This window comes from Parambassis ranga, chromosome 2 (genome assembly GCF_900634625.1).
Source record: "Parambassis ranga chromosome 2, fParRan2.1, whole genome shotgun sequence".
Classification (NCBI taxonomy): Eukaryota; Metazoa; Chordata; class Actinopteri; family Ambassidae; genus Parambassis; species Parambassis ranga.
In genome coordinates this window covers 33272724-33284765 of record NC_041023.1, presented here as the reverse complement: position 1 = coordinate 33284765, position 12042 = coordinate 33272724, and the positions used below count along the sequence as shown (strand labels likewise).

The following is a 12042-nucleotide window of genomic DNA, read 5'->3' as shown; positions in this document are numbered from 1 at the left end:
AAACATCTAGGCAAGGCAAAAAAAACACCATCTGTATCTATGTACCAGTTACAGTCACAGTAAATCAGACTGCTCAACTAAATACTTCATAGTGTTACCAACACAAAGATACCAAGCGTATGTGTTCCAAAGGGTTCAAGGAGGGCATTCAATCTAATTTTTATGTGTTTTGACATGCCTTTCTGGGAAACAGATCAGGATAAATACAGTTTAAATATTGATGGGGGACGCTAACTTTTAAAAATGTAAAATCTAGTTTAGGTTTAGAATTAGGAGCTGTCATTACAAAAAACTTTTTGACATTTTTACATTTTTATATCAATTGGCTTATATTTTAAACAAGTAATATTCATATTTCATATTATTATTCAAATTAATTTGTCTGGTATGAGGTGGCGAAATAAATTAATCTGTTTTAATTGTCATGACTGAAGGTTGTCATTCCGAACCATGAGGCACACAAACAATAACAGCAACTGCTGTATCTCAAAGGTTTGAATGCCACAAGGAAGTAAGCCATTAGTATTTTTATTATACTGCAGCCATTTGTCATAAAATATCTACTAAATCTAGAAAAAACAACCCAGTCGTACGTCTTTCAAAATAATAAAATCATCCCACAACATCTTTTTGACTTTTTTACCTTCTTTGCTTAATTGTTTACATTTCAGATCTCTGTTCGTATCATCTACACATATGTTAAAGTTACAAACTCTTAAGGTTATGATTTATTTGTCCCACAATTGGGAAATTGTGTAAGGTGTATACTATTGTTATAGAGAAGGAGCTGATATCACAAATATTTGTCTCCCACACTGTCTCTCTCTCTCTCTCTCGCTCTCGCTCTCTCACACACACACACACATGCACACACACACACACACACACACACACACAAAAGGTTTCGGTCTGTGGTCCTGCCTCCAGTTCAGTGTTGAGTGAGCAGGTGATGTGCCAGGATTTCACAGAGGATTGTCTGTCTGAGTATTACACACATGAAACAGTGTGTATAACTTTCTAAAAGGTTTTTGAAGTGTTTTGTCCACCTTCTACTAAAATGCCGGGGGACTCTCAGGTAGCTGGATCCTTTGTGGTAGCTGACTATGTGGTGTTTGCCTTCATGCTGGCAGTGTCTGCTGCTGTTGGGGTTTACTACGCCTGGATGGGCAGAAGCCAGAGAAGCTCTGAGGACTTTTTAACAGGGGGCCGCCGACTGACGGCCCTGCCTGTGTCTCTGTCCCTGACAGCCAGCTTCATGTCAGCCATCACAGTGCTGTCCAACCCAGCAGAGGTAAGGTGTCTAAAGATTCACATAAGAAAATCCTAAACCTTACATGAGCGTCTTCCAATTCCTACTTTGCCACACTGTCCCTCTGTAGGTGTACCGCTATGGAGCTAATATTGTATTCTATGGCGTCTCCTACATACTGACTGTACTGGTCACATCTGAGGTCTTTCTCCCAGTCTTCTACAAGCTGTCAATCACCAGCACGTATGAGGCAAGTGTGGACTGGTTTTCACATCACTATTGATGCAATTAGTTCATTTAAAGTAGGAACATGTGTCACACACACTTTTTGGAGATCCAGTACTCAGTCAACCTGTGTTGCTAAATTGAACAACTATGGGCACTATAAAATACAAAATGTGTTCTCAGCCTCCTGAAAACATAATGCCTTCGTCCATGGTTGCAGAAACATAGAAATGATGAATGGGGATGAGGTTATAGTTATGGAGGATCTAACTGTAATTCACTAAAGAACACTACAAATAGTAGTAAAATGAATCCATGTTAGTGGTTAATTTGTGAATTTTCTTGGTGAAAAGAGAGAAAGAAAAAGATATTACTTTTTTGATATTTTTCTAATCCAAGTATCTGGAGCTCCGTTTCAGCCGTGCTACCCGTCTGCTGGGAACAGTGCTCTTCATATTTCAGACTGTGAGTAAAACATCCATTCAGCACAAGCAGTACTGCATGTTATTGTGATTAAACCACAAAGGGCAAAATAAAGATTTGTTCCTGTGTAAGATGTCTTTATTATTCCATATGTAATATCTATGAGGAGAGAAGTTGGGTTTATAGATTAATGACCAGGACAGAACTGCTCTGCTCTGACCTGTGTGGGTGAAACCACAGATCTGTCACCTGAGATGATGACTTGTGTTGGTTTTAACTCACAGATCCTCTACACTGGCATTGTCATTTATGCTCCGGCTCTTGCTTTAAACCAAGGTATGCTGGTTTCATGTGTCATAATAAGACATTCCTGCAAGGAGGCACTTGGAACTGCTTGGCTTGACACAGCTAAGTGACCACTCATTCCTCTCTTTCTGCAGTGACCGGTATGGACCTGTGGGGTGCAGTCATTTCAACAGGCGTGGTCTGTACCTTTTACTGCACTGTGGTATGTAACAACACTTGCATGTATGAGTAATACTTCAAGATAAAAAGCTGATGACTATTTGATGTTTTTGGGGTTTTAATTGTTACAGGGTGGTCTTAAGGCAGTGGTGTGGACTGATGTGATTCAGGTAGGATTCAGAATAAGAAACAAGTGGTTGGTGTGGCTGTTAGATTAGTTACATTGACTGACAAATGTAGGAATCGGTGTGCATGTGTCAAACCTTTTGTGGTTGCCAGTCACAAAGCTATAAGGTGTGTCATAGGCAGCAACATGGGCCACCTCAGCCAGAAACTAATCCAAATAAAAAAATAAATAAAAAATGGAACAGTCACCACACAGCCACAGTACAGTCCAAACAACAACATTTTGGTTTAATAATATGCACTTAAGCATTGTGTGTATTGTTGTACAAAAAAATGAGTCATTTCTTATAAATTCAACCTCACACACAACAGCAGTAACACAGAGATAAAAGGTTCTGTGATTGTGCTCACACTAAATCCAGAGCCATGACACAATATAAAATCTTATTTCTCTGATTAATTGTATTATTATTTCTGTGGCTGCTCCATCCCTTCGTTATGTCTCTGCACTCTTTTATCAAATGCTGCAATGTGACACAATCAAACAGAGCAGATTTGAACATCAATGTACCATTATCTAAATTTGCCCCTTTCCAGCTTGGTGTTATGCTTGCAGGCTTCCTGTCCATCATCATTAGGTCTGTGGTTGTACAAGGTGGAGTCATGGCCATCATTTCAGATTCACAGCGTGGAGGGAGACTCAACCTTTGGGAGTGAGTGTGTATGATAAGAGTGAAAGAATATTGAGTGCACAAGGGTATCAGATCTTAAATTGCACTAACTTTCACTCTTTCTGTCTCTTCAGCTTTGACACAAACCCTCTTAGGAGACACACGTTTTGGACCATCTCTATTGGAGGGACATTTGTCTGGATCAGTGTCTATGGGATAAACCAGGCCCAGGTTCAAAGATACATCGCCTGCAAGAGCATCACTCAAGCCAGACTGTGAGTCCTGTTTGGAGGACTCAGAAGAAGAACAACATATATGGAATAATAATACTGATAAAGATAATAGTGTGTCTGTCCCCTTTCCAGTTCTTTGTACATCAACCTGTTGGGTCTGTGGTCCATCTTGCTGTGCTCAGTGTTTGCAGGAATGTGTCTCTACTCTGTCTATAAAAGCTGTGACCCATGGACCAGTGGACTGATCTCTGCTCCTGATCAGGTGAGAGATGCAGAGAACAGTTCTATCCATGGTTTTATATGCAGGTATAGATGGTTTATGACTGCATATTTTACTCTGTCATAGTTAATGCCATATTTGGTTATGAACATCTTGAGCGACTATCCTGGCCTCCCTGGACTGTTTGTTGCAGCTGCTTATAGTGGATCTCTAAGGTTAGTGCATCACATTCAAGATCTCAGCCAAAGTTTTAAAAGTGTCTAATGTTGGTTATTTCAATCCCCAGCACAGTATCTTCCAGCATCAATGCTCTGGCAGCAGTGACTGTGGAGGACCTCATCAAACCATATGCTAGCATGTCTGACAAACATCTGGCCTGGCTCTCCAAAGGAATGAGTAAGAGGATTGCCTCCATCAGCTCACTGTTTAGTAGCAAATTAAGATCCTAATGTCATTTGCAGGTCTTTTTTATGGAGTTTTATGCATTGGAATGGCTGGGCTGGCCTCATTCATGGGAGGGATTTTACAGGTAGAGTGGCTCTTGTCACAAAATGGATAAACAAAGGATACATATGAATAATAGTCACATTAATAACTGCCACTTATGAGATGTGTGATGAAACAGGCTGTTATCAGCATATTTGGGATCATTGGAGGCCCTTTGCTTGGCCTCTTCACACTGGGTATCCTGTGTCCATTTGCGAATTCCAAAGTAAGTCTGTTCTCATTCAAGTCTAATTCATTATCATATATTATAATGATAAAATGAATAACTTCCTTCCTCCTTTAGATGTCGCCCATTAGTTCAGTTATGTACACCATTTTTAGCTTGTTTTTTCATTTTTAACTTTTTAGGGAGCATTGTCAGGTCTTGTGTCAGGGCTTGTTGTGGCTCTGTGGGTGGGCATCGGAGCTCAGATATACCCACCCTCTTCAGAGATGAGCCGGCCTCTGGCGCTGACCACCGACGGTTGTAATTTCACCACCATAGACGACTTCAACTGGTCCTCCACAGCTCTGCCAACACATCCAAGCGTCTTCATCACACCAACCACCACTGCAGCACCAGTACACATTTATACCTGGTACATGTCTAAGTTCATTTGGCACATGAAGCAATGTATAACTTTTGAGTGGTGGAAACAGAGGCCTCTATGGTCAAACGTGGTAATTACAATTTATTTGGGCGCATCAAATTCTGAGCTCCTTTTATTATTTAGGAAATTAAAAAAATGACATTGAACTGTTACAATTACTATTCTTATAAAGAGTTTTGTTGTCATTTTTCACATGTGCAATATTTCACTTATTCTCCCATCACCAGGCCTGTTCTGGCAGAGTGGTACTCTCTGTCCTACCTTTACTTCAGTCCAATTGGAACCATAGTAGTCATCAGTGTTGGACTGGTAGTCAGCATGTTTACAGGTAGAAAAACATTAATGTGATTGTAGCACTGATTTTTATATATATAATGTTTATATTTATATATATTTTTTTAAGGAGGCCTGAAGCTGAAAGTGGAGTCAAGGCTCAGGTTAAAGAAAGAGGACACAACTATTTATTACATGATCAGGTTTTTCAAAGACAGAGTAAGTGCTGCTGCAGAGAACAAATACCAAATATGATGTTTGTTTTTTTCCAAGCTAAATATCTGTTTTTGAACTTTAAGGTCATGAGACGGAGGGGAAAGCTTGATCTGAATAAGGACAGAGAGAAGAAATATGGCAACACAAATCCTGCCTTCTGTGATGTTGAGCTGGACTTAACACAAAACAGCATTGCATCGTGAAATATTTGTCTTACATTTTTTCTATGTTGTCATGAGGAATATAAATAAAAAGTGGGATCACATACATAAATGCACCCGAATTTCCCTGAGAGACCTCCCAAAGGGATTAATAAAGTATATCCTATTCTAAACTGCTTTTATGTGTGTGGACAGTGTTGCTTGCTTCACAGAAATTAGGTTTAACCCTTGTGCCCTCTTCGTTTTTACTACCCTCAGGACACCTTCATGGCCAAATACGTACACGCCATAAAAACTGCTATAAAATTATCATACATCAATATTTTCTGCTTTTTTTCTCATAAATCACGTTTACTTCAGTCCTACATAAAACTACCAAACATTATATCATATTCAGGATTTTAACCCTTAAAATGCCTGTTTGAATATTTGAAGTCTCTCATTTTTTATTGTAAAAAAACACAAAAACGTAATTATTTTTCATAAAATAAATAGTAGGTGGATGGGGCTTCAGTGGTAATTAGGGTCTTGGATATGTCAAAGATTAGTAACAAAATTGATTTAATTACATTAGTATTTTTTATGTAATGTCAGATTTAAAATTAGGCACCCTTCCACCACCTGCGTGGCCAAAAATGACCATGCCCTAAAACTGTTATAAAATTATCATACATCAATATTTTTTTCTGCTTTTTTTATATAAATCACTTAAACAACTTTAGCCTTGCTCAAAACTACCAAACATTAAACTACTTACCCTTAAAATGCCAGTTTGCTTACCTCAATGATGAATTATTGATCACAATAGGATTTTTAGGGCCTGAGCACCAAATGGTGCAAGAGCCCTATTGAAACCTTAGGAATTTTTTTTTTTTAAGTTTTTTTTTTTCTGACAAAGATTTTTGCATTTTTGGAGGCCTTAACATGCCCCAAAACGCACCAAACTTGGTAGAAAAATTAATTTGCCCAAAAAAAATTCAAATTTCCTTTTGAAATGCACATGGGAAAATGGCTCTATAGCGCCCCCTAAGGCGTAGCCCCTCTGGCCGGTTTGACACAGTATCTGTAATATCAGTAGTATATGTATCACCCCAAGATGCACAAAAAAAGTTTCTTGGACCCCCCCTCCAAACCCAACAGGAAGTCCGCCATTTAGACTTTTGCGGCCATTTTTTGCAATTTGTAACCCTGCTACCAAACTTTTCATGCCTTGCATACTTCAATTAAGCTGAAACTCACTATGTCCACTCAGGACACCATAGGGAATAGACGCATTCCAAAACTCTTACAAAAGTCTTGCGGTGTGGCTGGGGCGTGGCGATTTTACAGGAAAACAGGAAGTTGCTATAACTTCTGTGTTTACTGTCCGATCTGTACCAAATGTCACATGTATGATCAGAGTCTGACCATAAACACATCTATACAACAATATTGAGGTTTTGACAGAGCGCCACCTACTGGCTACACAAAATGTTGTGTTTTGATAGATTTTTCTGCCTGCCCCCCTGGCCTGTTTTGTGTAGGATTATGAAACTTGGTACATCTGTGTGAGGATGACATAGGTCATAGCGCCACCTACTGGCAGCAGGAACTTCCTCTTGTAAACATGTGTTTGTTGTACATCTCTGGAAATAAGAGGAGAGGAGAGGAGAGCAATGGAGAGGAGAGCATAGGAGAGGGGACAGCGATGGCCCCTCGGATCGCAAGGTGTGCGAGGCAATGCTGCTTGCAGCTTTGATTTAGTTTGTACTTTTTCCATTAACTTTTTTAAGCTCCGTAACACTCGTAACAAGAGCAGGGGTTGAGAGCACCGATCACATGCAACAGCTTCCACTGGTCTGTTGCTGGAAATGAACTAAACTAAACACACACACACTTATCTCTTTCTGTTGTTCAATTTGTTCACATTTCATATTTGCTGTTGTGTTCTCTTTTGTTGTTACAGGTTGAAAAATAATTTTCACAATGATGAATCAGATACAGATTTGAAAGTGATTGTTTTAATTAGAAAAAAATATTGATGTATGATAATTTTATAGCAGTTTTTATGGTGTGTACGTTTTTGGCCACGAAGGTGTCCAGAGGGTGCAGAATGCATAAAGTGAGTATAAATGACATAGTAACAGAAACAACACTGGATTTAAAAAATTTGACTTGAAAGAAACAATCCTGCAAAAACCCATGCCACCAGCTGTAACTCAGCAAAAATGATCAGGAAATGAAAAAAAAAAGAAAAAAATTAACAAAAAAGGCAGAGGAAGGCACAAGGGTTAAATTCAGTGAGGAGCTTGTGTACCCTGACTGTGCACATGAATATGAATGAGTTGTGGCATAAATGTTTACATCAATACAAAATAAATAGATACTCTAATGCTCAAATACATACGGCAAAAGAGCATCTAGTTATTGACACATTGGGTAACATAACAGTGACTCTGACAGGCTGTTATAATAATAATTAATTAATTTTTGTTTTCAGTACTGAACAAAAGGTTACTTTGTAATTTTATGCTGTCAGTTATTACTCTGCACTTCATGTGCCAGTGTGGAATGCTGGGAACACACACACAAATACACAGATAGATGGTTTGTTTATCAATCTGTCATTTATTACTTTGGAATGAACTACTGTGCTCTAAAATGGCAGGAGATTCTCAGGTAGCTGGATCCTTCATGGCAGCTGACTACGTGGTTATTGCCATCATGTTGGTGGTGTCTGCTGGCATCGGGGTTTACTACGCCTGGACCAGCAGGGCCCAGAGAAGCTCCGAGGAATTCTTAACCGGGGGGCGCAAACTGACAGCCCTGCCTGTGTCTCTGTCCCTGACGGCCAGCTTCATGTCATCCATTACAGTGCTGTCTCACCCAGCAGAGGTAAGGTGATTTGGTAGTTTGGTTTGGTATTAAAATAGCATTAAAAAATCGTTTTTAAGAGCAAAGAGACTGGATTGTCTCTCTGACCAGGAACAAATTACTCAGTATTCACAGTAAACATGGCTGCTTTTAACCTTTCACCTTTGTCTCATACATATATTTATTATAACAGTAAGTAAAATTTGTATAAAAGACATCTCCTCTGTAGGTGTACCAGTATGGAGCCATCTTTGGTCTTATTATTATCGCCTATGTATTGGCCATTATAATCTCGTCTGAAGTCTTCCTCCCAGTGTTCTACAGGCTGGCCATCACCAGCACCAATGAGGTGAGAGTTTTTAAAACTGCATCTGTATAGAATCCAACATGAGCTTTTAATTCTAACATCTTTTTCTCTGCTCAGTATCTGGAGCTGCGTTTTAACAAAGCGACCCGTCTGATAGGAACTGTGATTTTCATTGTTCATGCAGTGAGTAAGAGGCCAGTTACGTCTCTGTAATATCTGTAAACGTTAATCTTTCTCCTAAGGCGTGTTTGTCTTGGACTTTGTTTGTCAGATCGCCTTTGCTGGAGTCACTGTGTATGCCCCAGCTCTGGCTTTGGCACAAGGTATGTTGATTGGGAAAAAAATCCTCTCAGGGACAAATAAAGGAATTCTGATCTGATTTCAGTCACATCCACAGCAGTCGTCAGTCATCTTTGTGCTCTCTCTCTCTCTCTCTCTCTCTAGTCACTGAAATGGATCTGTGGAGTGGAATTACTTCAACAGCCGTTGTTTGCACACTCTACTGCACAATAGTCAGTAAAAATTAAATAAAATAAAACAAATTCCATCAATGTTCTGGATTCATACTAGAAACTTTGTTGAGTTTTGCTTATTTTGTTATCATTTTCTTTATTGGTCATGTCCAGAAACTAATTTGAAAGCAACATCAAATTAATCAAAATCAAATAATAGAATAAATTAATCAAATTAATATCTGATGTTTGAGAAAAGTATGTATTATATACAATCTCTTTCAGCCAGTCCTGCTTTATGTACTTATAGCAGCATTAGGTTGTGTTATCTAAATTTGAACGCACATGTACAACCACTGTTTTGTGTTTTTGTGTTACAGGGTGGATTGAATGCAGTGGTGTGGACTGATGTGTTCCAGGTAGCTATTAGATTGTTACAGTACTGTTTAATATGATGTAGATCCTTGAAGCTAGTATTTATTTGCACCTGGGTGAGAGTAGCCACATGACACGTCTTTGACTATTTGCACCCAGAATTTGTTTTAACGAAAAGCTGACAGTTTCAAACAGCATGTTAGACATCCCAAAATTAATAAAAACGGTTATTAGCTGTAGCTTTAGAAGGGTATCTAATCTTTAGCCTAATCTTACCTAAATACCATACAAGCTATATTTGTTTAGATATAAAATAGCAACAAACTTAACATCACATTCTATTTCCCAGATTGGAATAATGCTTGCTGGCTGCATGTCTGTCATAATCAAGGCTGTGATCCTACAAGGAGGATTCTTTGTCATCTATTCAGACTCAAAACAAGGAGGAAGACTTAACTTTTGGGAGTGAGTGAAAAAAAGAACCAGAATGTTCAGTATGAGCCTTTCACATCAGCTTTGAAGGAACAGATGTTCTGTGTTTCCTCAGCTTCGACGTAAACCCCCTGAGGAGACACACGTTTTGGACCCTGGTCTTTGGAGGAAATGCTATCTGGACAGGCGCCTATGGGTTCTACCAGCCTCAGGTTCAAAGATATGTCTCCTGCAAGAGTGTCACTCATGCCAGAGTGTGAGTCTGAATTAAACTAATGAATGAACTTAAATTCATTCAGTATGATACATTCTGGGATAGGCTCCAGCCCCCTATGTGCTCCTGTGCTACAGGATAAAGTGGGTTCAAAAGATGGATGGATAGTAAATTCTGACTGATATCCCTGTATTGTTTTTTGTTCAGAGCTCTGTACATCAACATGTTAAGTCTTTGTTCCTTCGGAGTGTTTGCAGTGATTGCTGGGATGTGCCTCTACTCAGTCTATAAGGACTGTGACCCGTGGACTGCTGGACGGGTTTCTGCTCCCGATCAGGTGAGCACAGAGCTATGAAATGACAATGCATGTGCCACAGTATGTTAATCCCTTTCATCCTTTCTTTGTAGCTGATGCCATACTTGGTGATGGACATCTTGACAGATCACCCTGGTCTTCCAGGACTCTTTTTTGCAGCTTTATACAGCGGCTCCCTGAGGTTTACTTTCTTAAATTTAAATCTAAGAATGTTATTAATCAGCTCTTCATATCAAATAATTTTTACACTCCTTCACCCCCAGCACAGTGTCTTCATGCATTAATGGTCTGGCTGCAGTGACTCTAGAGGATCTGATCAAACCATACACTAACATGTCTGAGGCACACCTGTCCTTCACAGCCAAAGGGCTAAGTAGGTAATAAAGTAAATACCTGGTTGAGGATTAAATTCATATTTTCTAACATGGTGTTGTTGCAGGTTTCTTTTATGGGGTTGTAAGCATTGCTATGGCTGGACTGGCGTCATTCATGGGAGGGATGATGCAGGTAGGGTGGATGACATGTGGCTGTACAGTGTTACTGAAGCAGAGCTGATGATGTGTCCCTTTAACAGGCAGTGGTATCTATTGGTGGGGTCTTGGGGGGTCCTTTACTTGGACTCTTTACTTTGGGTATCCTCTGTCCATTTGCCAACTCCAAAGTGAGTCCAACCTCATTCGTAATGCCAAATCTAAACAAAGTAATCATCTGAAATCTCATTTTATGTACTTATGTGTGTGTTAAGGGAGGTTTGTCTGGTCTTGTATTGGGTTTGGTGGTGTCCTTATGTGTGGGCCTTGGAAGTCTGATATCACCTTCCCCTCCTGAGATGACCCGACCTTTGCCGCTGACCACTGAGGGCTGTAACTTCACCACTGTTAGCAGTCTTAACTGGACTTTTGCTGCGCTGCCAACAGAACTAAGGCCCATTACCACAACCCCAGTCCAGACCAGTGAAGACACGTAAGTTAAAGGTGTACAATAACCCGGGGTTCTTCACAAGACTGACTGATGTGCACAATTTTCTCTTCACAACAGACATGTGCTGGCAGTTGAGTGGCACTCTCCTTCTTACCTTTACTTCAGTCTCATTGGAGCTGTAACATCAATGACTGTGTGTGTCATTGTCAGCCTTTTAACAGGTAAAATGTCCTTGTACACATTGTGTGTGGAAATTAAATTCTTAAAATCTTTATCTTATTATTTAATGACATTGTCGTGTTCTCAGGAGGCTGGAGGGAAGAAGTGGAACCAAGCCTTATGTTAATGAAAGAAGACACGATGTCCTATCACATATTTAAGTTTCTCAAATGTATTGTAAGTAAGAAGGTAGAGTATTTTATTAAAAGGTGAGGATTGATAAAAGCTGCTGATTTATACTCTCCTTTTAATTTCCAATAATAAGGTTGTGGCAGGAACAAGAAAAGCTGACCTGACGAGAGACAAGGAAGCTGGCAACACAAACCCTGCTTTCTATGACACTGAACTTTAGACAACAAAGAGCCACATACCTACATGAACATGTCTTTTTCTTCTTTTTAATACATTGATGCATTCATCCAGTTCATGTGAAGGTCATTTCAGGGCAAAATATGTTACAATGTAGTGTAGAGGCAACAGCACTCTGTTCTCCTCCTAAAATGACTACCTGTTCTCACAGATTAGATAATTAAGATCTGCTATCTGTATGCTTTCACATATCCTTTCTCTTCATATAACAGGTAGTCTGCTATT

At 39.5% G+C, this 12042-nt stretch overlaps 2 protein-coding genes across 2 annotated transcripts; both read left to right on the top strand.

The window, feature by feature from the left end:
* Window positions 1-1057: 1057 nt before the first annotated feature.
* LOC114428678 (sodium-coupled monocarboxylate transporter 1-like) lies at window positions 1058-5470 on the top strand. The gene is made up of 17 exons (XM_028397301.1): window positions 1058-1291; window positions 1380-1499; window positions 1874-1939; window positions 2182-2233; window positions 2338-2405; window positions 2494-2532; window positions 3086-3201; window positions 3294-3434; window positions 3525-3654; window positions 3739-3827; window positions 3899-4008; window positions 4074-4141; window positions 4238-4324; window positions 4468-4697; window positions 4937-5037; window positions 5113-5201; window positions 5282-5470. The coding sequence occupies exons 1-17, from the start codon at window positions 1058-1060 to the stop codon at window positions 5399-5401; spliced, it is 1860 nt and encodes a 619-aa protein (XP_028253102.1). The 3' UTR covers window positions 5402-5470.
* A 2529-nt stretch (window positions 5471-7999) lies between these two features.
* Window positions 8000-11800, top strand: LOC114444540 (sodium-coupled monocarboxylate transporter 1-like). The gene is made up of 17 exons (XM_028419184.1): window positions 8000-8233; window positions 8442-8561; window positions 8637-8702; window positions 8791-8842; window positions 8964-9031; window positions 9352-9390; window positions 9696-9811; window positions 9894-10034; window positions 10200-10329; window positions 10401-10489; window positions 10572-10681; window positions 10748-10815; window positions 10883-10969; window positions 11054-11271; window positions 11347-11450; window positions 11537-11637; window positions 11714-11800. Exons 1-17 carry the CDS (start codon window positions 8000-8002, stop codon window positions 11798-11800), a joined length of 1830 nt encoding a protein of 609 aa, XP_028274985.1.
* Window positions 11801-12042: the final 242 nt, after the last annotated feature.